General features: G+C 40.9%; 1 protein-coding gene across 1 annotated transcript; it reads right to left on the reverse strand.

Moving 5' to 3' along the window:
- Window positions 1–7,507: 7,507 nt before the first annotated feature.
- IL26 (interleukin 26) lies at window positions 7,508–23,599 on the reverse strand. Its single transcript, XM_077913180.1, has 5 exons — window positions 23,342–23,599; window positions 23,198–23,254; window positions 22,879–23,013; window positions 7,825–7,890; window positions 7,508–7,738 (listed from the first exon to the last, which is right to left on the reverse strand). The coding sequence occupies exons 1-5, from the start codon at window positions 23,510–23,512 to the stop codon at window positions 7,652–7,654; spliced, it is 516 nt and encodes a 171-aa protein (XP_077769306.1). The 5' UTR covers window positions 23,513–23,599; the 3' UTR covers window positions 7,508–7,651.
- Between the last annotated feature and the right edge of the window lie 777 nt (window positions 23,600–24,376).

The following is a 24,376-nucleotide window of genomic DNA, read 5'->3' on the forward strand; positions in this document are numbered from 1 at the left end:
AAGAGGAGTCTCCTTCTCCTTAAAGGATTCTCAGTCCCCATCTCTACTTCCCACAGCAGATGCAAACACCTGAGTTTATAGCTGGGCTTCTCGCTCTCCCTCAAACACCCGGAGCAGCAAAGAGCTGGGGTACAACACCTCCCCAATCTCACCTGGGGGTATGAGGAGAAGCCACTGCACAGCAACCTCTTACTGAGCAGAGTGGACCTTATATGAGTAAAGAGAAAGCACAATGTATTATCCCAGGCATCTTCTCTCTATTAAACTATTTGAAATGTTAAAACCAATCACAATATACCATTTGTAGTTAGACTTGGGTGAGATTTCAAACTTATCATTAAGTAAATAAACCATAGGACATTTGGGGGTATATATCTCAGAAAAAAGAAAAATGTAAATGGAGGATACATATGAAAAAATGATCAATCTGACAAGTTGTCAGGGAAATACAAGCTGTAACAACGTGATGCTATTTTCAACCATCAGGCTAGCAAAAATGGAAAAATACTGATAATATCCAGTGCTAGAATGTGGGGGAAATGAGCAATATAAGAATTATAAGAAATAATTTGGCAATATTTAACATATCTTGTGATCCTGCAATCCTGCTTCTGGAAAGCATTCCTGTAAAAACAAAAGCATAGGATATGAATGCTCATTACAGCCTGTTATGTATGAAATAAAAACCAAAATAGCAAACTGGAATAGTTGAATAAATTATGCTAGACTCACTCTATGGAATATTTTATAGCTATTAAAATGAATTTCTTTCCAAAGCTTGTGTGTGTGTGTGTATATATATATATATATATATATATATATATATATATATATCTCCTTGATGTGTTGAGTGAAAAAAGTTGAAGGGTGCAATAAACAATGTGAAACCATCTGTAATTCTAAAAAAATGAAAGGTATGTGTATATATATTTTTTGTTGTTGACAAAATAGAAAAACTATGGCAAAAGCTAGCAAACCACTATCATTCGCTCACTGGGAAGGTGCAGGTACCAAGGCAGAGAGAGGGGATGAATTTCTTTATATGTCTGGCTAGATGCTATTTCAATTCTACAACAAACATATATTATTTTTATAATTTTTAAAAACCATTACAAAACATAAAAAAGAAAAGGGAGAGAATGATTGTGAGAAAACATGGCCCAAGAACCCAACAGGGATTCATTAAGAACAGTTGGGAATGCATTTGGAAGAGAATAAGTCCCAGGTTTTGAAAGCACCCAAAACCCTGCCACTGGAAAACAGGTGGGGAAATGTGAAGCCATGATGCCTGGAAAAGAGGTTACGTGGGAAGAGATGAGGAAGCTGAAGTGGAAACAAGAGGAAATGATTGCTGTTTGCAAGTATTTCGTAACTGGGTGTGTCACCTAATGTTCATTTTCCCCCTTGCTCTCACAAGATAAAAACCTATGATTTAGCTGGCTGCATGGCTGCCCCAAATGCAGATGGTATTTTCTACCTCCCTTGGACCTGGATGTGACCCTGTAAGTTCTGGCCCAGGTCTGTGCACACGCAGGGTGCAGGTGATGTCCAGCCTGAACCTTTAAGAGGAAGGGGCAGAGAGCCTCCTCTTCCCCAGCATGCCTCCTAAATAATCCACCTGTCCCATGGAAGATGGGACAGAAATACTCGAAACCTCAAACAACTAGGAAAATAGATGACAAGTTTCAAGAGGATTTCAGACCAATCTAAACAAATTTCTAACAGGCAGGATTATTTAGAGATAGAGATATTTTTCCAGCCAGTATTTTGTCCACCTTAAATGCAAGTACTCAAGCATATGCTACATGAGAACAGTGTTATAAAGAAAGTTCTGGTAAAAGATGCAAAATCAGACAATGTGGTCTAATTGGTCCTTTCAAATTATAAGAGTCTATGCTCCATGAATTCCAAATCTCAAAGCATTTCTGCATTTAGCCAAAAAGCAATGCCAGAGGCTCATTACGATGCGTTTTTCTGAGTCGCCATTTTCTACAAATCTGTAGAAATAAATAAAACCCGAGAGTCATCCTAGACGACTTCCTCAATACTGATTCCCCAACCCCAGCCCATTGATGTCCACGTTCTGTCCATTTTATCTCCTAAATAGCTCCCGGATCCATTTCCTCTCTGCAGGCTCACTGTCCCTGTGGTTTTCCCTCAATATTTCATTCCAAAAACACTTCCTGAATGCCTGTTCCATGACAAGCCCCATGTCAAGTAGGGAGGACTCACTGCTGAATAAAACTCAGTCTGTGCCTTCGAAAGAGCGAGAAGCAGGTAAACAAAACATTACAGTCTGAGGTGCCAACTGCTATTCTGCAAGGATGGGGTGCGAGGGGTGCAGCCTGGGAGTGGGGGCCTGGACGAGGGACTCAGGCAGGGAAGGCCTGCTGGAAGAGTGGAGTCCCACAGGGTAAATCACCTCAGGCTTCACCTCCTCAGGGCAGTGCGTCCTGCCTCCAGCCCTCTGCACTTTGTATGTGTCTCCATTTTGCTGGCACCTCACCGTGGGCTCCTCTCCCTTCCCAGATCCTGACTTGCCAGAGGAACTGAGTTTTCCCTATCATTGTTACCTCAGCCGTGACCATGAGACAAGCAGATGGTGTTCATTCCATCAACCTTCCTGGAACTGATTGCTTTTCGTTTGGGTTCAGTGACCCCCGGCCCAGGTCAAAGACTGCCAGCCCAGGACTCCTGCTGAGGTGCAGTAACCTCACAGCACAGCTCCAGGCTGCTCTGGGGATGTTCTATTCAGCCTGACTGAGCTTTCACTTTTCGTTCCTACAGCTCCACACACATCTGACCTCTCCAGAAGCTTCCCCGGGAGGAAGGGCAGTGAACCCCGGGCCCTCAGCTTTGCCCCCGGGGCAGGCGCTGCCCTCCCAAGGCCGCAGAGGGAAGGCCGCGGCCCAGGCTGCCGTCCCTCCATCCAGAGCCTCAGTCATAGGCGCCGCGGAATGACTGACTGGGTGAGGGACTTTCGTCCCTCCAGCTCTGGAAACAATGACAGGAACTCTGAAACCAGTTTGAAACCTGAGCATCGTGGCTTGACTTGTTTTCTACGCTGGTATCTGTGGGTAGGTTCCAATGATCGAGTTCTAATTGCTAAGTCGGACCAGAATGAGACAGTGGAAATTCATTATAATGCAGTGTTTCCCAATGTGTAAGACCCGTTCCGCCCAGGGTTTGCAAGATGATTCTACACGGTATGCAAATGAACGTACCTTAGAGAACAATGTGTCTGTCTTATGAAGGGGCCTCTGGGTGGTCCGGTAGGTTAGGCGTCTGCCTTGGCCTTGGGTCCTGATCCAGGGTCCTGGGGTTGAGCCCTGAGTGGGGCTCCCTGCTTCTCCCTCTGCCCTCCTCCTCCCTCTCCCCCTGCATGAGCATCCATGCTCTCTCTCTCTCTCTTTCTCTCAAATAAATAAAATCTCTAAAAAACTGTATCTGTTTAAGCAACTTACTTTAAGAGTATTTATTTACAGTTACCCCTTTTATAGGGGGCAAGCAAAAAAGTAAGTTGATTTAAATCCATTGGTCTGCAAATAATAGCACAGGTACTCTGAAGGGACTCAGGTGGAGAAGCGCTGTAGTGTTACATCCCTCAAGATTCACACCAACCAGTAAAAATTACGGCAGGAGATATGCCAGTCAGAAGACACCGTGGAGACTATCTCATTCAATTCAGTATTTTACTTACTGAAAATTCAGGCCACAAACATTTATCAGGCACTTACTACTAATGCGTCACGGTCTGGATAGAACTGCAGTGAACCAGAGAGGGTCTACTGAGAGAAACAGATGCACAGAAGAGTTATGGCTATGGTAGGTTCTGGAAAGATGTAAAGCACATATGAAACCAGTAGCAGCCAAGTAATGTTTGATGAGATCTGGAAAGATCAGAAGAAATTAACCAGGCCAACTGGGGCTCCAGGACTTTGGGGTCCTGGAGGTAGGTGGGAAGAGAAGAGGGTGTGAGAGACCCAGAGGGGGCAGGCAGGGTAGCTGGAGGAAGGGACCATCTCAGTCCCCCGTTAGGCAGGTATCTGTACAGATTGCCTGTGGTAGTTCATTTCGGTTAGGACCAATCCAGAAATGGAGGCCCAAGAGGTGAAGTGACCCGACTTTGGCCACACATCCTAACGACAGCAGGACCAAGGCCTCAATCCATTCTCTCCTGGGCCCATACATTTACCACATGCTTAGGTAGTGTCCCATATTGGGGCCCTATTATGGGTGCTTGGGAATCCTCCAGGAAGCAAAACAGACAACATCCTGCCCCACAGAGCCTCTGTTCTGATATGGTGGAGTCAGCCGATAAACAAGTCAATACAAGCATGTCAGTGGGAGAGGAGTGGTGTAGAGCAGTGATGAGGGCTGAGGCGATGGCTTGGGAGGGGGTTGATACTTCGTATGGGTGACCCTCTGATGATGTGGGCAGAGGCCTAAAGTTGGGCCTAGTCAGATCTCTTAACCGTACTGAGGGCCCTACCTGCCATTCCGTGCTGCTCCCTGGTATTCAGGCTCCATCTCTCCTACTCTGTGCTAAAGGCAGATGAAACTCCTTTAGCTCTAATCATAAGCCGACGTTCACATTTTCATAGGAAATTTAGTCTCCGAGGTATGATCCAGGAAAAATCTAGCAGAAGAAATCTCACTTATAAATGCTCAATGGTTTTAGGGTTCAAAGAGCATCTTGTGGGTGTTTGGGGCTATGTGTCCATTTCCCAAAACGTAACCATCTCTAATTCTGATAAAATCCAGAGTAAGACCTGTGTAAACTGAAGAGAAGGCTTCATACAGAGCCCAGTGACCCCACCACATACTTTTTCTCGTTATGCATAAGCACACCAGCTTCTCTCTTCTTAGCTGCCTTTTCAATATACCAGTCTTTACTCAAACACACTAAAATCATGCTTTTTCCTTGGCATTTGAACAAAGTTTGTTTGGGAACAGGCACTAACAAATGGATATTGGTTTCTTACTAGGTGATGACCTTCTCATCTCCAGAGTGCTTCTGACTGAGTTTAGCAGCCTTTTGACTGTTCTGGGCAAACCAAAGATTTGGGGAAATAAACAAAAACATTGAATTCATTCACCAAAAAATATTGAAGGACACAAGTGAAATTTAACCCTAAGGACCTAGAGTTTGCTGACCAGCAAGTGACTATTTCACAGCCCCTCTGATGTCTGAAGTCCCGAAGTAATGCAACGGCTTAGGAATGGTTTGCAACCAAGACTGATACCAGGGCCCTGTGGAAGTGCAGCACAGTCAAACTGAGCCGTGAAGGCTTTTCTAGAAGACATGGCGCCCTAAAAGTGGGACGAGAACCCATGGGTATATCACCTCCTCTCAAGTCCATGGCAAAGCCAGGGTGTATATTCTTGATCCCAGGATCTTGGTTCTTTCAAATGTTCCTCAAGAAAGTAGGATCCACAGGAGCACCCAGGTGGCTCAGTCAGCTAAACATCTAACTCTTGATTTTGACTCAGGTCATGATCTCAGGGTTGTGAGATCAAGCCCTGCGTTGGGCTCCATGCTCAGTGGGGAATGTCCTTAAGACTCTCTCTCCCCCCTGCCCCTCCCCGCATTCACATGTGTGTTCACACTCTCTTGCTCTTGCTCTGAGTGTGAAATAAACAAATTAATCTTTAAAAAAAGAAGAAAGAAAGAAGAAAGAAAGAAAAGAAGAAAAAGAAAGAAAGAAAGAAAGAGAAAGAAAGAAAGAAAAAAGAAAGAAAGAAAGAAAGAAAGAAAGAAAGAAGAAAGAAAGAAAGAAAGAAAGAAAGAAAGAAAGAAAGAAAGAAAGAAAGAAGGGTACCCAAGACAGAACTATAACTAAATACAGAGAACAACCTGATGGTTGTCAGAGGGAAAGGGTTGGGGGGCTGGGCAAAATGGGTGAAGGGGAGATGGAGATATGGGCTTCCAGTTATGGAATGAGGAAGTCACAAGAATGAAAGGCACAGCATGGAGAGTAGAGTCAACGGTGTTCTAATAGCACTGTGTGGTGACACGGATGGCGGCTACACTCTGATGAGCACAGCGTAGTATGCAGGCTTGTCCAATCACCTGAAACGAGTGTAACATTGGGTGTCAACTCTACTTCAATAGAAATAAATAAACAAACAAACAAAGTAGGCTTCCCATCACTGCTGGCCTGGGAGCTTCCCTGGGAAGCCCAGGTCAACAGCGCCAGATGAACACAGAGTCTTCCAGTCTCCCCCTCACCATTCCCCTCTGCTCTCCACACTTTTCCCTCCCCGTGGATCTGTCTAATAACAGGGTCACCAAGACAGATAAAAGGTGGGACCACAGGGTGTTGGTGGGAAAGGCAGAGAGGAAAAGGTGCAGGAAACAAAGAAGTAATTTTGGAATATGAGATAATCCAAGACAGGGTAGTCTCTAGTGAAAAGAATAGTCACCATATGATTGAAAAGAGGAACGGGGTGGTGGGAAAGCAGTAGGGAAGAGGCACAAAATCCACACAGGCTTGGAGGAAGCCCCGCCTATTCAGATCACAGAACACCAAATCATGGTGCTCTCCGAGTGCCACAGGGACCCGAGGAATTCTTTGCGGAAGCCAACTGGCCATCACATAACCTGCTCTCTGCAACCACCCATGCCTTGCACCCTGCACCTGAGAAGCCAGGTCCAGGTAACGCAAAAACAAAGGTCAGGCCTTGTTACTCAATTAACAGAAGGGCTAGCTGGGCAAGGAAGCCTTCTAAACACTGATGGTTTCCTGGGGGGGAGTCTGAGCTGCATTGAGGCTTTAATTTGGCCTCTATGGACTTTTCCTAACTGTGCAGCACCCGGAAGGAGCATTATCAAGCTCCAGCACCATCTCAGCTTGGGAACTTGTGGCTTGGGTTATCTGTCAAGGGCATTCCTGGTAAACCAGTCCAGTTAGCTTACATGTCTGTTCTGTGTGATCGAGTCTGGTTGTCACCCATTGTACTCGATGAAATTCTAGCAGGCTGTCGTAGAAAGGACATCCAGGGGAAAGAAACAGTTTATTTAATTAAACTAAACATTTGTGGCACCTGGGTGGCTCAGCAGTTGAGTGTCTGCCTTTGGTTTGGGTCCCGGGATCGAGTCCCACATCGGGCTCCCCACAGGGAGCCTGCTTCTCCCTCTGCCTGTGTCTCTGCCTCTCTGTGTGTGTCTCTCATGAATAAATAAAGAAAATCTTAAAAAAAAAAAAAACCACTGAAAATCTGTTAGGAGCTAAGTTCATACCAGGCATAATTAATAATCATCAAGCCTTAAGTAGATAATAATCATATACACAGCATCTATGTAACTCTCAATAACACTATACTGTATCCCTAAAAGCTGTCACTTTTCCTCCACAAATATTATATGAGTTAATTCTGATTATACAGCTTTAAATTAACTTTATACAATGTACTTGGGAATAATAAAACACACTCAGGATGAAAGAATTCCTTGAAAATAAAGAAAATGTACATACTCATGACAACTGACATATCTCCAAAACTTTATTATGTTAAATTCCCATAGTCTGTTCTGCATCATCTAAGATGTACAAAAACTTTTAAAGAAATACACTCTTACAAATGCATTTCCAGTGGTTCGCATTATATTCCAAAAGAGCAATCAGATCCATGCATTTGGCTCCTTGCATTACTTAATGCTTTCCAGGAATTGTTTAATCCAGGAAAGAAGAATATTCAGTTCACTGATGGCTTTGTAGATTCCTTTGTTTCCAAGCTGCAGATAAAGCAGAGAGATAAAGGCAGAAATTTTTCACATTTTAAGAAACAGAGTACTCAAAGACAATGACTTGAAATCCTTACCCCATAAAACGTGCTTTTCATCCTGGTAATCGTTTTCATCTCTCTAGCTGAGGAAGCACAGGAAATCTAATAAATCAACAGAAAACACAGGTTACATTATTGGAGAGGCTCTGATAGTTTTTTTCTATCCATTTGATAAGCATTTACTGAGCAGCTATAATGTCCTGGGCATAAGTGTGCAATGGCAGGTAAATAATAGTTGGTTTCTGTCATCACAGAGCTTATAGTCTCATGACAGAAGCAGGCAATCGATTTAAAAACGAACAAAGAGTTACAAATTACAAACTACAATTAAATCTGTGTTTTGGAAACGCCTAGAGTCTATGATAGGAATTTACAGGAATGACCTATTTTCAACTGGGTGGTCACAGAAGGCTCTCTTTTGAAGAATGACATTTAAACTGAGATCTGAAAAATGAGAAGGAGCCAGTGAAGATAGGAAAGAGAATGCTGGGAGCATGCCCAGGAGAGAATAACTCAGGCAGAGAGGAAGGCGTGCAAAGGCCCTGGGGCAGAAAGACTTAGTGTTTCCCAGAAACTAAAATGAAGGCAACATAGCTAGAGCAATCCAAGCTGGGAGATGTAGGAAGCATGGAAGATGTAGGAACTGACAAAAAAAAAGAATTCTCTTTTTGAAAAATCACCCTGTCTGCTATGTGCATTGCATAGTACAATATCCAGGTGTTGACTGCCAGGAGAAAGGGCCAGGAAATACTAGTTTCTCCAAAAGGAGAAAGAGCAGGTTGACGTTTTAAGAAGATGTCTAGTATCCAGGCCAGGAGAAACCGCCAGTCTCCTTTGTGGAGGTGAATTTCCAGTCCTTACCTGACCACAGAAATCGCTTGAAAACCAAGTGGGAGGACATTAACTTTGTCCTCTATTCACCCACACATTTCCATAGGCTTCAGTAGAAAAAAATGTTAAAAAAAAAAAAGGTGAAAATACCTAATTTATCTCTTTAGTTTTTACTCATAGAACTTTAGTGTTGGAACAGACCAAGGAGATCGTATAGGCCAATTCTCGATTCGCAGAAAAGCAAGCCAAAGCCCAAGTGGTTAAGTCACTTGCTGAAGGTGTCACAAGAGGTCCTACCCTAGTGATAAAAGAGTGCTGGGCACATCAACAAAAATAACAATTAAAACTCAGGAAATGGGGATCCCTGGGTGGCGCAGCGGTTTGGCGCCTGCCTTTGGCCCAGGGCGCGATCCTGGAGACCCGGGATCGAATCCCACGTCGGGCTCCCGGTGCATGGAGCCTGCCTCTCCCTCTGCCTGTGTCTCTGCCTCTCTCCCTTTCTCTCTCTGTGACTGTCACAAATAAATAAAAAGTAAAAAAAAAAATAAAAAAAATAAAAAAAAAAATAAAACTCAGGAAATGGAAGCAGCTAAATGACAAGATTTATCAAAACATGGCCAATGTCAACCAGCAGGTCCCTTGAGGCCAGAACACAAAGAGGAGGAGCGTGGGGAGCCTGGGGAGCATGCAGGCTCCTTTCCTTATTAAGAGAAGATAACTGAAATGACTTGACAGTTATATTCTGAAAGCTGTTCCAGGGCATAAAGGTGGTGATGGTGTCATGACTGCCGAACTGGGGACTCTGCTTTCAGGTCAGACCCTGCGTAGGAAGCAAGAGATCCTTCTTTAGAAAGGGGGCTTCCCTGATTAAGCACAGAAGACCTGCAGACACAGAACATTCTGGTAAAGTATAGTTTGCAGGATTCGCAAGCATGGCATTGGACTTCCCTGTGATCAGAAGAGGACATTGCCACCCAGACCAGATCCAATGAGGCCAAAACAATGAGTGACAGGACCAGGACAGAGGTGGCCAATGTCAGAGAGTACAGTCAGAAAAAAATCCATTCATTTATTAAGCAAAAGTTGATGAAGGCCTACTGTGTGTCAGGCTTTAGTGCTAGACATTGAGGACATGATGATGAACAAAAGGAGTTAGTAAATAAGAGTTGTGGAGAGAATTCCCAACGAAATATGAGATCGATATAGAAGGTAAAAATCCGGCAGTCCAGGAGCTCTCTTCTTTATCCCAATTCCCTTTCTAGTGATGAGAAAAAAATACTCAGAAGATTGTTGGTGGAAAATAGGAACAGTCAACAGGTATCAGGCTAGCATTATGTAGCAGGCACTAATCTGAAGGCTTCAATTATATGAACCTCACTCGGTCCTCCCAACAATCCTATAAGGTACAAGCTATTGTTACCCTCATTTCACAGATTAGGAAACTGAAGCATGGAAGGTAATAATCATGGTACTTGGAAGAGCTGAGACCCGAACCCAAATATTCAGACTCTGGAGTCTGTACTTAAAACCACTCTATTATTGTGAAGGGAAAAAAAAAAAAACAGCATAACTTGGAAAAGATATTGCAACTGAGCCAGGCTTTTGTTGAAAACATTCAAAATCCAGTTCCAAAGAGAGATTAGTTCAAAGATCTCTGCTCTGCATGGCAGCAGGGAAATGCTAGAAATGGCTTTAAAGGGCTAAAGGCTGATTGGCAGAGAGACAGAGGCAGATTTCAACTCAAAAATGGGTGATGTGATAATATACAGAAGAAATCTCGTGATTGGTGTGTGTGCACATGCACTTCTTTGTTCATTTGTGTTTTAGACTGGAGCTACAAAAGGAAATTCTAGAAATAACCAAGTCTAGGACCAGTGAAGGTAGTAGCTATGGGAAGAATTCAGAGAAGTCTGCCCATGACTTTATAAATAAAGAGTTTGATTAGATGCTAATTCCTTCTAACCTGAAACTGTCTAATACAAAAATAGTTGGTCCAAAAAAAAAAAAAATAGTTGGTCCAAATCTTGCAATTGGATGAAAGAGAACTTCATCGAGAGAATCAATACTTGCCTAACCCCCGTGGAGAACGAGCACAGTCAGCTTAATTGACTGCAGTATGTGAGGTCTTATAAATACTATTTCAGATGCATTTAAAATAACAGTTGAGAAAAGTATATCAGTGTAGCTCGTTTTGAAAAAACTAAATGTCAGTTCGGCAAAAGTATGGGCTCTAAGACATCAACACAACACTACTGAGACCAGAAAGGTTTATAGGAAACCTAGAAAGGAAATTTTTAATTAGCATAAGAAAGCATAATTAAATTTGTGTCCAAAGAGCTTGCATGAGGACACCTGGGTGGCTCAGTGGTCGAGCATCTGCCTTCGGCTCAGGTCGTGATCCTGGAGTCCTGGGATCAAGCCCCGCATTGGGCTCCCCACATGGAGCCTGCTTCTCCCTCTGCCTGTGTCTCGCCTCTCTCTCTCTCTCTCTCTCTCTGTGTGTGTGTCTCTCATAAATAAATAAATAAAATCTTTTAAAAAAAGCAAAGGGTTTGCATGAAAGGAGAGAAAATGACTAAACTATTAGCCAAATTCATAATCAGACATTCAATTTTAAAAAACAAATGACAGGTAGCCAATCCCAAACAAATATAGATCAGAAGAGTTTACAGGATATTGTCCTATCTCTATGGGCTCCATAACTAACGGAATCAACTGACATGTATTAGTGTATATAATAACCTTATTACATACGCTACAATAATACTAGACCCTTATTCAACATTTCTCCATGTTCTAGTCATAGAAAAAACTAGAGTTTCCAAATACCTTAAATACAAACAGATACTAGGGTAGCATAACTTTACTGCAGATTTTTAAAAATTTTCAGTGTAACTGTTTATCAGAATGAGTCCATGCATGAATGTTAACTGGACTTTTTATGGTGATCATTTCACAATTGATACAAATACCAAATCATTATGTTGCACATATGAAACTAATAGAATGTTATACATCAATTATATGTCAATAAAAAGAGTCAGTCCATGTAACTTAGCACATGGAAGGCTAGAGCTGTGCCCCATAATTTTGATAGAGAAGTTATGTATCACTAACCAAGGAGTGATTTGTCAACAGATTCTATAATATCATTAGAAAATATATTTTTTATCTAAACCAACTACTCAAAACTGGTCTCTTTAAAGAACTGCTATAAACTATACACATTATACAAGTTAACACTAGCACAGTCACTGAAAAGGAATTTGTTGGTTGAGTGAACCACTCCTTTGGTAATTGTTGAGAAAATGTAATTGGAAGAAAATTAGTGTTCTGTGCAATGAAAGCAATAAGAAAAGACACTAAAAATTTTATAGAACTACTATATGCTAGGCACTCTGTTATATTATCTCATTTAATTCTTCCAACAACCACAAGATGAGATTATTGGTATTGTTGAAGACAGGTTTTGGAGTTTGCAACTTCATGAGAGAACAACACAGGGTTGGTCTCACTTCCTACTTCTGGTTTTACCAGTTCAGGCAATTGCAATTTTTTAAAAATTTACCAGGATAAATAATTGGCAATGCTTCATAAGTTGATAAGTTAGTTGCAACTGGGGATCCCTGGGTGGCGCAGCGGTTTGGCACCTGCCTTTGGCCCAGGATGCGATCCTGGAGACCAGGGATCGAATCCCACATCGGGCTCCCAGTGCCTGGAGCCTGCTTCTCCCTCTGCCTATGTCTCTGCCTCTCTCTCTCTCTCTGTGACTATCATAAATAAATAAAAATTTAAAAAAAAGTTAGTTGCAACTGATGATACAAATTACTTATTAAACACACTACAAGAATTTGAGACACAAATACTGTATTTGCCAAGACTTACCAGACTTGAAAATTAAGTACATACAATAAATATAAAGAAATATATCTAATTACCATTACTATTCAGGCTTTCAAAAGGTTAATTAGGGATCCCTGGGTGGCGCAGCGGTTTGGCGCCTGCCTTTGGCCCAGGGTGCGATCCTGGAGATCCAGAATCGAATCCCACGTCAGGCATGGAACCTGCTTCTCCCTCTGCCTGTGTCTCTGCCTCTCTCTCTCTCACTGTGTGCCTATCATGAATAAATAAAAATTTAAAAAAATGTTAATTAAAGTAGGTCATGACATGATCTAAAATGAATGGATTTTTTTTCAGTTTCAACTTTGATCACTAGCAATTAGGCAAATTATTTTATTTATTTATGCATAAGAGACATAGAGAGGGAGGCAGAGACACAGGCAGAGGGAGAAGCAGGCTCCATGCAGGGAGCCTGACGTGGGACTTGATCCCCAGTCTCCAGGATCATGCCCTGGGCTGAAGGAGGTGCTAAACTGCTGAGCCACCGGGGCTGCCTGCATTTTTTTTATATTTACATAAGTCAACTATCCAAGTGCCATTTAGCCAAATTATATGGCTAGCAAAGATTATAAAAATAAAAGTGTTTCCATTAACCATAATTTATTTCCTTTGAACAATTATACCATCTGAATTACCTAAATCAGATTATTTAAAAATATAGTATTTTATTAGGTGCTGCACAATGCCTAGAATGTTACCAAAAACAAAGAGATGACTCTCAAATACAGTGGTATTGGAATTCCACATTGAATGGTCTACCATGAGAATTATTATTGGGTGCTGTTTCTTAGGAGTGGCTCAATAGGATCCCAGTCTTAGTGGACTTACAAAGAATCCCAAAAGGATGGAAGCTTGTAGAAATCAGAAATATTCCTCAAAAATGAAAACTAATTTAAACCCATGAGTTAATAATAACAGTAGGGCAAAATAACAACTCATTGATCACCTTGGAAGACTGTTTAAAAAGTAATTCCTTATATTGAAAACCGGTAAATAAGGAAGAAGAATTAACTACTTGTTCTGCCTTTCTTATATGATAAATTTCTCAGGACAGCCAAGTAGAAAGGGGTAAGTTCTGTTTATGGAATACCCTCACTTATAAATAAAGAAGGTATAATAGAATTTTTAAAGTACCATTTTGCAATGGCTTAGGATTACATAAATCTAGACAATAATTAATGACTGCTAAATGATAAACATAGGCACCATATACATATACCTCTGATGAAAAATACACAACACTACATATGAATTGATTCAGCCCAAACATCAAGCCTGAATCTGATCAAGTATCTATGTGTAATTACCAGTGTATGGAAAAATAAAGAAAAAATATTAAATGACTCTACAAAAATTCAATAATCAAAATACAGACTATGAGAAACTTTGTAAGGCAAATGATCCAATATCTTTCACAAGTAAACTATAAAAAGAGTAGAAAAGAAAAACAAAATCTGAAAATTCATCCTCAATAGAACTGTACTACAAGATATGTTAAAGGAAATCCTTCAAAGAAAAGGAAGATGACACCAGAGAGAAACCTGGTTCTACACAAAAGAATGAAGTCTCAAAAATGGCAAAACACAAAGAGTTATAACTAATAAGTTAATAAAAGGGCTAAAATATAATCTTTTTTTTTTTTAATCAACCAAAAAGAAGTCAGAAAGAGAGGAAAATGGAGCAAAGAACAGGCTGGGTAAATAGAAGACAAGTAGGGTGGTAGATTTAACTCCAACCATTTAAAAACCCAATCACAAAAAAATAAAAAAAATAAAATAAAATAAAATAAATAAAAACCCAATCACTTAAAAGTAAGTGGTCTAAACCTACAAATAAAAAGAGTAGATAAATATACACACAACCTAAATGTGTGATGCCTATAAGAAATCCACTTTAACTAAAAGGCACAAAGAAGTTAAGTGTAAAAGGACAAAGAAAAATATATCATGCTAATACTCATTAAAAGAAAGCTGAAATGGTTCTATTTGTATCAGAAAAAGTGGGTTTCAGAACAGAGTGTTATCAACGACAATAGCATACTTTTTATAAAATTAGGGGTCAATTCATGAAGATAACATTGCAATCACAAAAATTTATGCACCTAATAGCAGAACTTCAAAATACAGGAACTTCTACCATGGATACTGATAGAAGTTCAAGGAGAAACAGAAGAAGCCACAATTCGTGTCAGAGATGTCAATAATTGATAAAATAAGTAGAAAGAAAATCAGCAAAGATATAGAAAAATTGAAGAGCAGTAGTCACTAATGGATCCAGCTGATATTTCTAGAACACCTCACCCAACAGCAAGACATTTGTTCTTATCAAATACACAAAGAAATTAATTTACCAAAATTAACCAAATCCTGGGCCATAGAACATAGCTCAACAAATATAAGGAGATTTGAGTCATATAAAGGATGCTCTCTGACCAAAATGAAATCAAATTAGAAATCAAAATCAAAAAGGCATCTGGAACAATCTCCAGAGACACAAACACTGAATGACACCCTTTGAAATAACCAATGATCAAAGAAGGAATCAAAACGGAAATTAAAAAGTATTTCAAAGTGAGTGAAAATAAAGCACAACATATCAAAGATTGTGGGATGTCACTAAAGTTGTATCAAAAGGGAAATTTATAACACTGAACTCCTACACTGAAAAGATAAAAAAACCTCAAGCTAATAACCTCAGCTTCCACCTTAAGAAAACACTGAAAGATCTTGAGTTAGTGACCCAAGCTTTCACCTTAAAAAAAAAAAAAAAAAAAAAAAAACTGTAAAAAAAAATAGAGAGTAGATTAAACCCAAATGTAACAGAAAAAAAGGAATAATAAAGTTCAGAATGGAAATCAGTGAAATCAAAACAGAAAATAATAAAGAAAATCAACCTAAAAACCGGTTCTTTGAAAAATCAGTAAAATTGATGAATTTCAATAAAATTTCAGAAAAAAAGGGTGAAGACAAAAAATTCCAATATTCAGAATGAGGCAAGTGACATCATCCTATACTATATAAAATATTTAAAAGATATTAAGGAAATAGCATAAATAATATGATGGCTAAGATTTGGTAGATTTGATGAAATGAATAACATCATTGAAAAACAAGCTATCAATGCTCACTCAAGGAGAAATCAATAACTTGAATGGCCTTGCATCTATTAAAAAATAGAATATTTAGCTTAAAATCTTCCCATAAAGAAAACTCTAGGCAAAAATGACTTCACTGGACCATTTGCTTAAAAAAAAAAAATGGCTTCAAAGAACTAATTCTATGCAAATCCTTCCAGAAAATTGAAGAGGAAAGAATATTTTCCAACTTACTCAATGAGACCAACATGATACTATTTCCAAAAATGAGACAAAAGTATCACAAGTCAAGAAAACTACTATTAGAAGTAGTAGTTTATCAACTAATATTCGATAAAGGAGGAAAGACTATCCATTGGAAGAAAGACAGTCTCTTCAATAAATGGTGCTGGGAAAATTGGACATCCACATGCAGAAGAATGAAACTAGACCACTCTCTTTCACCATACACAAAGATAAACTCAAAATGGATGAAAGATCTAAATGTGAGACAAGATTCCATCAAAATCCTAGAGGAGAACACAGGCAACACCCTTTTTGAACTCGGCCATAGTAACTTCTTGCAAGATACATCCACGAAGGCAAAAGAAACAAAAGCAAAAGTGAACTATTGGGACTTCATCAAGATAAGAAGCTTTTGCACAGCAAAGGAAACAATCAACAAAACTAAAAGACAACCTACAGAATGGGAGAAGATATTTGCAAATGACATATCAGATAAAGGGCTAGTTTCCAAGATCTATAAAGAACTTATTAAACTCAACAGCAAAGAAACAAACAATCCAATCCTGAAATGGGCAAAAGACATGAACAGAAATCTCACAGAGGAAGACATAGACATGGCCAACATGCATATGAGAAAATGCTCTGCATCACTTGCCATCAGGGAAATACAAATCAAAACCACAATGAGATACCACCTCACACCGGTGAGAATGGGGCAAATTAACAAGGCAGGAAACAACAAATGTTGGAGGGGATGCGGAGAAAAGGGAACCCTCTTACACTGTTGGTGGGAATGTGAACTGGTGCAGCCCCTCTGGAAAACTGTGTGGAGGTTCCTCAAAGAGTTAAAAATAGACCTGCCATACGACCCAGCAATTGCACTGCTGGGGATTTACCCCAAAGATACAGATGCAGTGAAACACCGGGACACCTGCACCCCGATGTTTATAGCAGCAATGTCCACAATAGCCAAACTGTGGAAGGAGCCTCGGTGTCCAACGAAAGATGAATGGATAAAGAAGATGTGGTTCATGTATACAATGGAATATTACTCAGCTATTAGAAATGAGAAATACCCACCATTTGCTTCAACGTGGATGGAACTGGAGGGTATTATGCTGAGTGAAGTAAGTCAGTCGGAGAAGGACAAACATTATATGTTCTCATTCATTTGGGGAATATAAATAATAGTGAAAGGGAAAATAAGGGAAGGGAGAAGAAATGTGTGGGAAATATCAGAAAGGGAGACAGAACGTAAAGACTGCTAACTCTGGGAAACGAACTAGGGGTGGTAGAAGCGGAGGAGGGCGGGGGGTGGGAGTGAATGGGTGACGGGCACTGGGGGTTATTCTGTATGTTAGTAAATTGAACACCAATAAAAAATAAATTAAAAAAAAAGAGATCTCAAGAAAAAAAAAGTAGTAGTTTAGTACTAATAGTAGAAAACTATTAAAAGACTAACGTCCTCATAAATGTAGATGCAAAAACTATTAACAAAATTTTAGCAAGTTGAACTTAACAATACAAGACAGAGATAACACATTATTACCAGACAGAGTACACCCCAGAAGTGCAAAGTTGGTTTCACTTTGAAAATCAATCAATTTAATTTGTATCAATTGTCTAAAAATTAAAAAACACATGATCACATCAATAGATGCAAAAAGGCATTGGCCTAAATATGAAACCTAAAACTAGAAAAAATTCTAGATGAAAACACAGTAAAAATTCTTTGTGACCTTGTGTTAAATAAAGATTTCTTAAATATGGCACAAAAAAGTATGACTCGTTGAAGAAAAATTGATAAATTGGATATCACCAAAATGTAAACTGTTGGGCACCTAGTTGGCTCAGTTGGTTAAGATTTGCCTTTGGCTCTGGTCAAGATCCCTGGTTCTGAAACCAAGCCCCACATTGGGCTCCCTACTTCTCCCTCCCTCTCTGCCCCCCACCCCGATTGTGCTTGCTCGCTCACTCACTCTCTTGCTCTCTCTCAAATAAATAAAAATAAAATATTTAAGCAAAACATAAAACATCTTCTCTGCAAAAGACACTATTGAAATGATGGGAAGATGACATAGACCAGAGGAAAATATTTGCAAATTATATATCTGAAAAGGATTTGCATGCAGAATATATTTTAAAACACACATAATCAAAACTCAGTAAGAAAATAACCAACTTAATTCTTTTTAACGGGCAAAATATCCAAACAGACACTTTGTCAAAGAAGATACTTTAGGGACATCCGGGTGGCTCAGTGGTTGAGCCTTTGGCTCAGAGCGTGATCCTGAAGTCCTGGGATCGAGTCCCACATCGGGGTCCCTGCAGGGAGCCTGCTTCTCCCTCTGCCTGTGTTTCTGCCTCTCTCTTTCTCTGTGTCTCTCATGAATAAATAAACAAACAAACAAACAAATAAAGATACTTTGATGGTAAACAGGCAAATTAAGAGATGCTCAATTTCAGTAATGAGGAAATGCACGTTGAAAGCACAAGGCGATACCACTACCCTCCAACTGCACTGGCTGGCGTAACATTGACCTTCCCAAGTGATGGCAAGGATACTGAGTAACGAACCGTCACACACTATTGGTGAACACGTAAAATGGCACAACTGCTTTTGAAAACAATTTGCCCATCTTTTACAAAACATATGCCTAACCTACAATCCAACTATTCCATTCCTAGGTATTTACCAGAGAGAAACAAAAACAGCTGTCCAAAGACTTGTACGTGAGTATTCACAACAGCTTTATTTGTAACAGCTAAAAACGGGGGGAAGAAAATAACCAGCAATAGGCGAATAGATACAGAAATTGTAGTAGATCATTACAGTGGAATACTACTGGGCAAGAAAAAAGGCATAAATTATTGGTACACTCGATAACGTGGGTGAATCTCAAAATAATTATGCGGTGAAGAAAAAAAAGACACAAAAGAGTATGACACATACACCCCTTCCATTAAAGTCTGGGATATGCAAACAACTCTATGGTGACAAAAGGCTGATTGTGGTTCCCTGGAGACAGAGGGACAGGGCCAGAGAGGGAGGGCATCACAAAGGGACACAAAGAAACTTTTGGGGGTGATGAATAGGCTCCTTACCTTAACTGTGGAGATGGCTCCAGAAGTGTGCACGTAAGTCAAAACTACCAAATTATATATTCAGCTCAGTTAAATGTTCAGTTACCTGTGTATCAACTGTATCTCAGTAAATCTGTTAACAGATACATCATAAATACTAAACATACACAAAATATATATGGAAAATGTACATACTACTCATGATTACACTGATGCATGGGACTCATGAAACTTCCGGCAGGTCTAAAGCAACATATCGACCTTCCTCCAAGCTTCTTCCTTCTACACTGTTCATGAACCCCTCCCCCCAGCCCCCAAGTAAGAACCTTAGGCTCATCGCAGACTCCAATGTCTTCTGCAGACTCTTCTTGCCCTTCCCTGTGACACTAGGGCTCCAGCACTGTACTCCAGGCACGTTACTGCAATGCTCTTCCCATTGCTTTTTCTCCCTCGAGCCTAACCCCCCACCTGCACCCCTCCACCCTCACCAAAGAGGTCTTTCTGAAACAGAGTTCTTGATCACACCATGCCCTTCGATGGCTTTGCATGCTCTTCAGGATACAGTCTTTATCCTTGGCCACTGGTATCATGCCTTGCTTGACCAGGCCCTTACCAGCACCTCCTGGTTAAAATCTAACCACCCAGCCTCCTCTTCACATTCCCCAAGGCAATTCCCATTCACACTCGATTTTCCTGAATATGGTGTGTGGTTTCATGCCACCAAGCCTTGATCAAGCTTCTCCCCTGCCATTGCTACCCATTACTCCCTGGGAAATTAAACTCAGCCATGGTCTCCTTCAATAACACATCACGCCCTCCACACCCCAAGGCAGATAGAATTAACTACTTCCTTCCTGGTGCTTCTATAGTGACTTCGTCACACGGGAAATTGGGCATCACACATGTCACATTTCATGATTCCTTGGCCTTCTCGGGTTACATCTCTTTGCCAGTAAGTGTTCAAGCTCCAGAGAAGCAGGGACCAAACCACACTGGCCTGTCTCACCCAGGAAAATATAGAAGCAGGCCACCCTGCTGCAAGCCAGTTTGGAAAAATTAAAAAAAAAAAAAAAAAAGCCAATTTACAAAACTGACTTGTTTCTTTTAACCACTTAGTTTCAGTTGATTGGGTTTCCATTTATTTGTGTTGACAACACCATCTTCAGGAGAGTTCAGTGTTGCATGTTTCACTTCCCTTCTTATTCGGGAGAAGGATATATTCGTAAGAAGAAATCATTCACTGACTAGAGCAGGTGCTCAGTAAATTTACATTAAACAGGTACCAGCTTCTGTTATCAAAAATACACAATTATGATTGGCCAAAAGATCAAATGCGAGCCCAGCACTGATTTCCCTAAAGCGTGTGTCTGAGAAGTCTTTCCAAAGCTCAGGCTAATCCTCTGACTTTTTTTTGAGTCTTCACAGAAGTGGTTGCTATACCCCAGGGCATAAATTCTACAGTTTGTGAGACACACTAACTGGAGCTAGCAATGGTTAGCTTTGGGGAGAAGAAGGTAAGAAGGGGAGCCCTGAAGGAGCTGGCATTTGGGGAGGTACGCTGGGTGTGTGCTGGGATGCGGCCACTAGGGGGTGCCAGCCACCAGACCCGCTGGAGGGCTGCCCCTCTGCGTCCTTGGGCACCACCCCTTGGGCTGGGTGGCCCATGTCCCTGAAACAAGTGTCTCTATTGGCAGTGTCTTTAATGACAGGGCTCTTCAGGAAAAAAATTAAAATTAAAAATAAAATTAAAAAAAAAAAACCAACCCTCCAAAACCAAATCAAGGCAAACCAGAGGCCCTAGCTGGTTATATGTCTTCTAAGTGTTTCGTCTAGAACACTGCTTGGTTTTGGTTACAGCTGTCATTGTGTGTTCTCCAGCTATGTGAGCAGAGGAAACCCAACTGATGGGGGAGACAGACACGGCTCTAGGGCCTCGGGTGTCCAGACACACTGCACAGTATCAGGCCAGGATTTGTTCTAGTGCCTCATCGTCCTTAACAACTTCATTTGAAATAACTTTAAATCGAATCGGATGGCTAATGCAATGAACAGCACCTACACAGGGGAACTAGGTCAACACAAAACAAAACAAAAAAATAGAGAGAAACAGAAGGCATTTAAAACACATGACAGGGGCGGCTGGGTGGCTCAGCCCATTAAAGCTTGTGTCTTCATCCAGCTCAGGTCCTGGGTGCTGGGATCCAGGCCCCGTTGGTGCTTCCTGTTCAGCAGGGAGTCTGCTTCTCCCTCGGCCTCTGCCCCTCCCCTCTGCTTTGTACTTTCTCTCTCTCTGGCAAACCAACAAAAACAAACAAACAAAACCAGGCTGAAAAGGACCCCTGTCACCAGACCCTGAAATGGGAGCAACCCCCTTGTTCCTTTAGCCTTGCTCTAGCCTTTGGTGACTGCCTACTGTTCATTATTTCCCCGAGTCCTTCAAGGCATAGTCTCTTCCTTTTCAAAATTTTCAGCAGTGAAAATGCTCTTACTGGGGATAATAATACTTAACCAGGTGTGGGGGGGAGGGGAATGAAATGTAAAATTGTATGATGATTCGGCTAAATTAAAGAGACTGTTTATACTATTTCACTGTCTTAATAAGATGAACACAGAGGTCAAGTAGAGAAAAAGCCAGAGAGAAGTGAGTTTCTTTCCCCTGGTTTAGACAAGGGAACTGCCCAGAGCATTCTCTCTCCTTCTACAGAGATACCAGTTTGTAATTCTTATCATTGTGCTTATTTGAATGGAATGCGAGGGTTTATGAACCACCATACAACCCAACTCAAATAAGGATATAAATGCAAACTAACCAAAGAAAAGGAGAAGGCAAATGCACTGAAATTTTTCACCTGGCTGACCAGCTCACCCACATAAAATGCCTCTGTGCTATGGTCCACAACTTGAGATCCTGGGCCCTTTTATGCACCACAAGGAAAAGACATCCGAGCTCTTAAGAAATAAAAATCAACCTCCAACTGCTCAGCGTTTAAGTCTCAATGACCATAATACCCCAGAGTAGAGAGCTCGTTCCCATCTGGCAACCCAAGGACTGGCGTCCTCGTCACTGCTCCCTCTGCCTTTGCACCTCTGCAAGGTACAATCACAAGAGGCTGAGAAGGTGTACTTGGAACCCAAACAGGATCACAGAAAAGATTTGCCATTCCCCACAGAGGCAAGTCAACTAATACTGCAGGCATCCTGGCCTAATGGTTCGGGGGTTTTTTGTGTCATTTTTCTGCACTGGTCTCTATGACTGTGGACATTTATAGAGAAATGTGGTCACTTTTACCTTCCTGATTAATTCCCCGTTGCTCCTGGTGACCATGACCGTACTCCAGCATCACATAATTTAAGTACCAAAGAAGACATAGCACCCTTTTTAAAGCTTTGACTAAGACTATGCCTTAAAAAGGACGTAACTATTAAAAAATTGGATAAATAGCTGAGAAAAAAGTAATCTAAAAGCCCTCCTCACCAATATGGGGAAGAAAGAGAGAAGGAGAGAGAGAGAGAAAAAAAAAAAGACAGACTAGAATAATGTTTGGCAAGCTTGAGAAATATTGCCTTGAGAAATATTAGGCAATATTTAAATTTATTATTTATTATTTTTATTTAATTTATTATTTATTATTTAATAAATAATAGAGCAGATGGCTTGGGAATCATATATAGAGGGAATGATAAGGAGCTAAATGAACATTGAGGATCGTTCCATGTTATTTTAGATCTTCAGTATGTCTTAGGTGCTGTTCTGTAAGAAATAATAAGCATAGTGGCTTCATGAGTTCTAATGCTTGTTCAGTGCTGGTTCACTGATGATAAACTCTCCATTTGGACCACAAGCCAACAGTTCGAAAGCCTTTTCCTCACCCTTCGATATTGAGAAAGATTCCCACATGCTGGTTTCTAGGTAGGTTTCTGGGCTCAACGTCACCGTATTTGCTGGGCGTACTTACACAACGGCTCAGCTGCTGCCTGAGGCTATGAAGCTCTTCCACAAAACGTATTTCCCTGCAGATCTTTAACTGGAGTTGACCAAAAACATCTTCCATGAAGAAGGACAGAAGCTGCTCTTGGAATCTGCAGTTTTTCTGTAAGTGACACACAAGAAATTGCATAAGGTAAATCCTGAAGAGCTTTTGTGAAATGTCACTGGAACCACCCGCCTGATTATTACTCGATGGCCATCTGGAAGAATTAAAATGCGGGGGAGAAAGCATCAAACAAGTAGAAAACATGAAAAAAAAAAAGATTTAAAAAAACCCTCTGGCTTACCATAAATAGGTTTTTTGTTTTCTTTCTTAACAATCGTATATTTTTTATGCGGTCTTCCTACAATAAAACAAAGAGAAAGAAGTTTCACCCAGAAGTACACATGTCCTTTAAACCATCATTTGAAGCAGAGTGCCTAGTACTTACTGGAATTGTTGCCTTGAGCCACGCTGCCTTGACGTACAGTGTGTCAACGGCTTGGGACAGTGTCCCCCTTGGGTAGCAACCTTTTGCGGAGGAAGACTGCTTGTGCTTGGCAATGGCAAGAGACAGAGTGGCAAACAGCACCCCAGACCTCAAAATACAGTTCACCTGCATTTCCCTCCACCCCACTCTGGGCTCGTGTCACTGGTGGCAGCCAGAGAGTCTCTTGTGCTGGTTAGATGATCGGATAACCTACTTACTTGAGCTCTCAAGGCCACCTCTCCAATGAGATGCTGTGATAGATAACTTACAGTTTATATAGAGGAAGATCACTTTGGTTGTTCTATTTTTTTAGAGTTTGCTTCATAACCAAAACAGCTCTGACCACACCGTCTGTGACATTAAGAAAAAGCTCCAGCTTACTGGTAAAGTTGGGGCCCCGTATTCAAAAAAAGTCAGAACTTCAGTTGCATACCACAACAGATTCCTTATTTTAAAACTCATGCCAACCCAGTAAAAGAAACTAATCTCCAGGAGGCAGTGTGACTGTTTCTAAATTCCCATATGGAAAAAAAAAATCTCTTTTCTAACCAATATCCACCCCCCAAATTAACCAAAGGTAGAATGGACAGCCCTGGGAAACCTGCTCATGATCTCATACGGGTTTTACACTTCTCCCTTGCCAAGCCCTTCACCTGGCTCTCCTTCATGGGCCACCATTCTTCAGCCAGCACAAGACCCAAGGGAAGACTTTTGCAATTTTTCTCAAGATTCTTTCCAGTTCAGAAATTATAACTCCCGTAACATATTCAAGATTTGTTTGGCACAGGACCTGGGATTAAGGCCCACAGTTTAGTAGATTCTCTATCATCTCTGTCCAAAAGGACCACCCAGACTCCCCCTCTAGCTCTAGACTTTGAGTCGCGTGCACATTTCTTGAGGAAAGAGACCCCAACGTTCCATCTCTGAATCCTCAGCACCTACCCTGGCTCCTCATCCAGAAAAGCATATCCAAATACTTCCCTTTCCACATCATGA

This window comes from Canis aureus, chromosome 11 (assembly GCF_053574225.1).
Source record: "Canis aureus isolate CA01 chromosome 11, VMU_Caureus_v.1.0, whole genome shotgun sequence".
Lineage (NCBI taxonomy): Eukaryota > Metazoa > Chordata > Mammalia > Carnivora > Canidae > Canis > Canis aureus.

Bases quoted from the DNA above. Each gene is read 5' to 3' on its own strand.
- IL26 (XM_077913180.1), bottom strand. From the start codon at position 23,512: ATGCAGGTGAACTGTATTTTGAGGTCTGGGGTGCTGTTTGCCACTCTG. The intron at 23,255-23,341 runs GTAAGTACTAGG...GTTTTATTGTAG, and splicing joins GGCTCAAGGCAACAATTCCA to GAAGACCGCATAAAAAATAT. The intron at 7,739-7,824 runs GTAAGGATTTCA...CTTTATCTGCAG, and splicing joins TGAAAAGCACGTTTTATGGG to CTTGGAAACAAAGGAATCTA.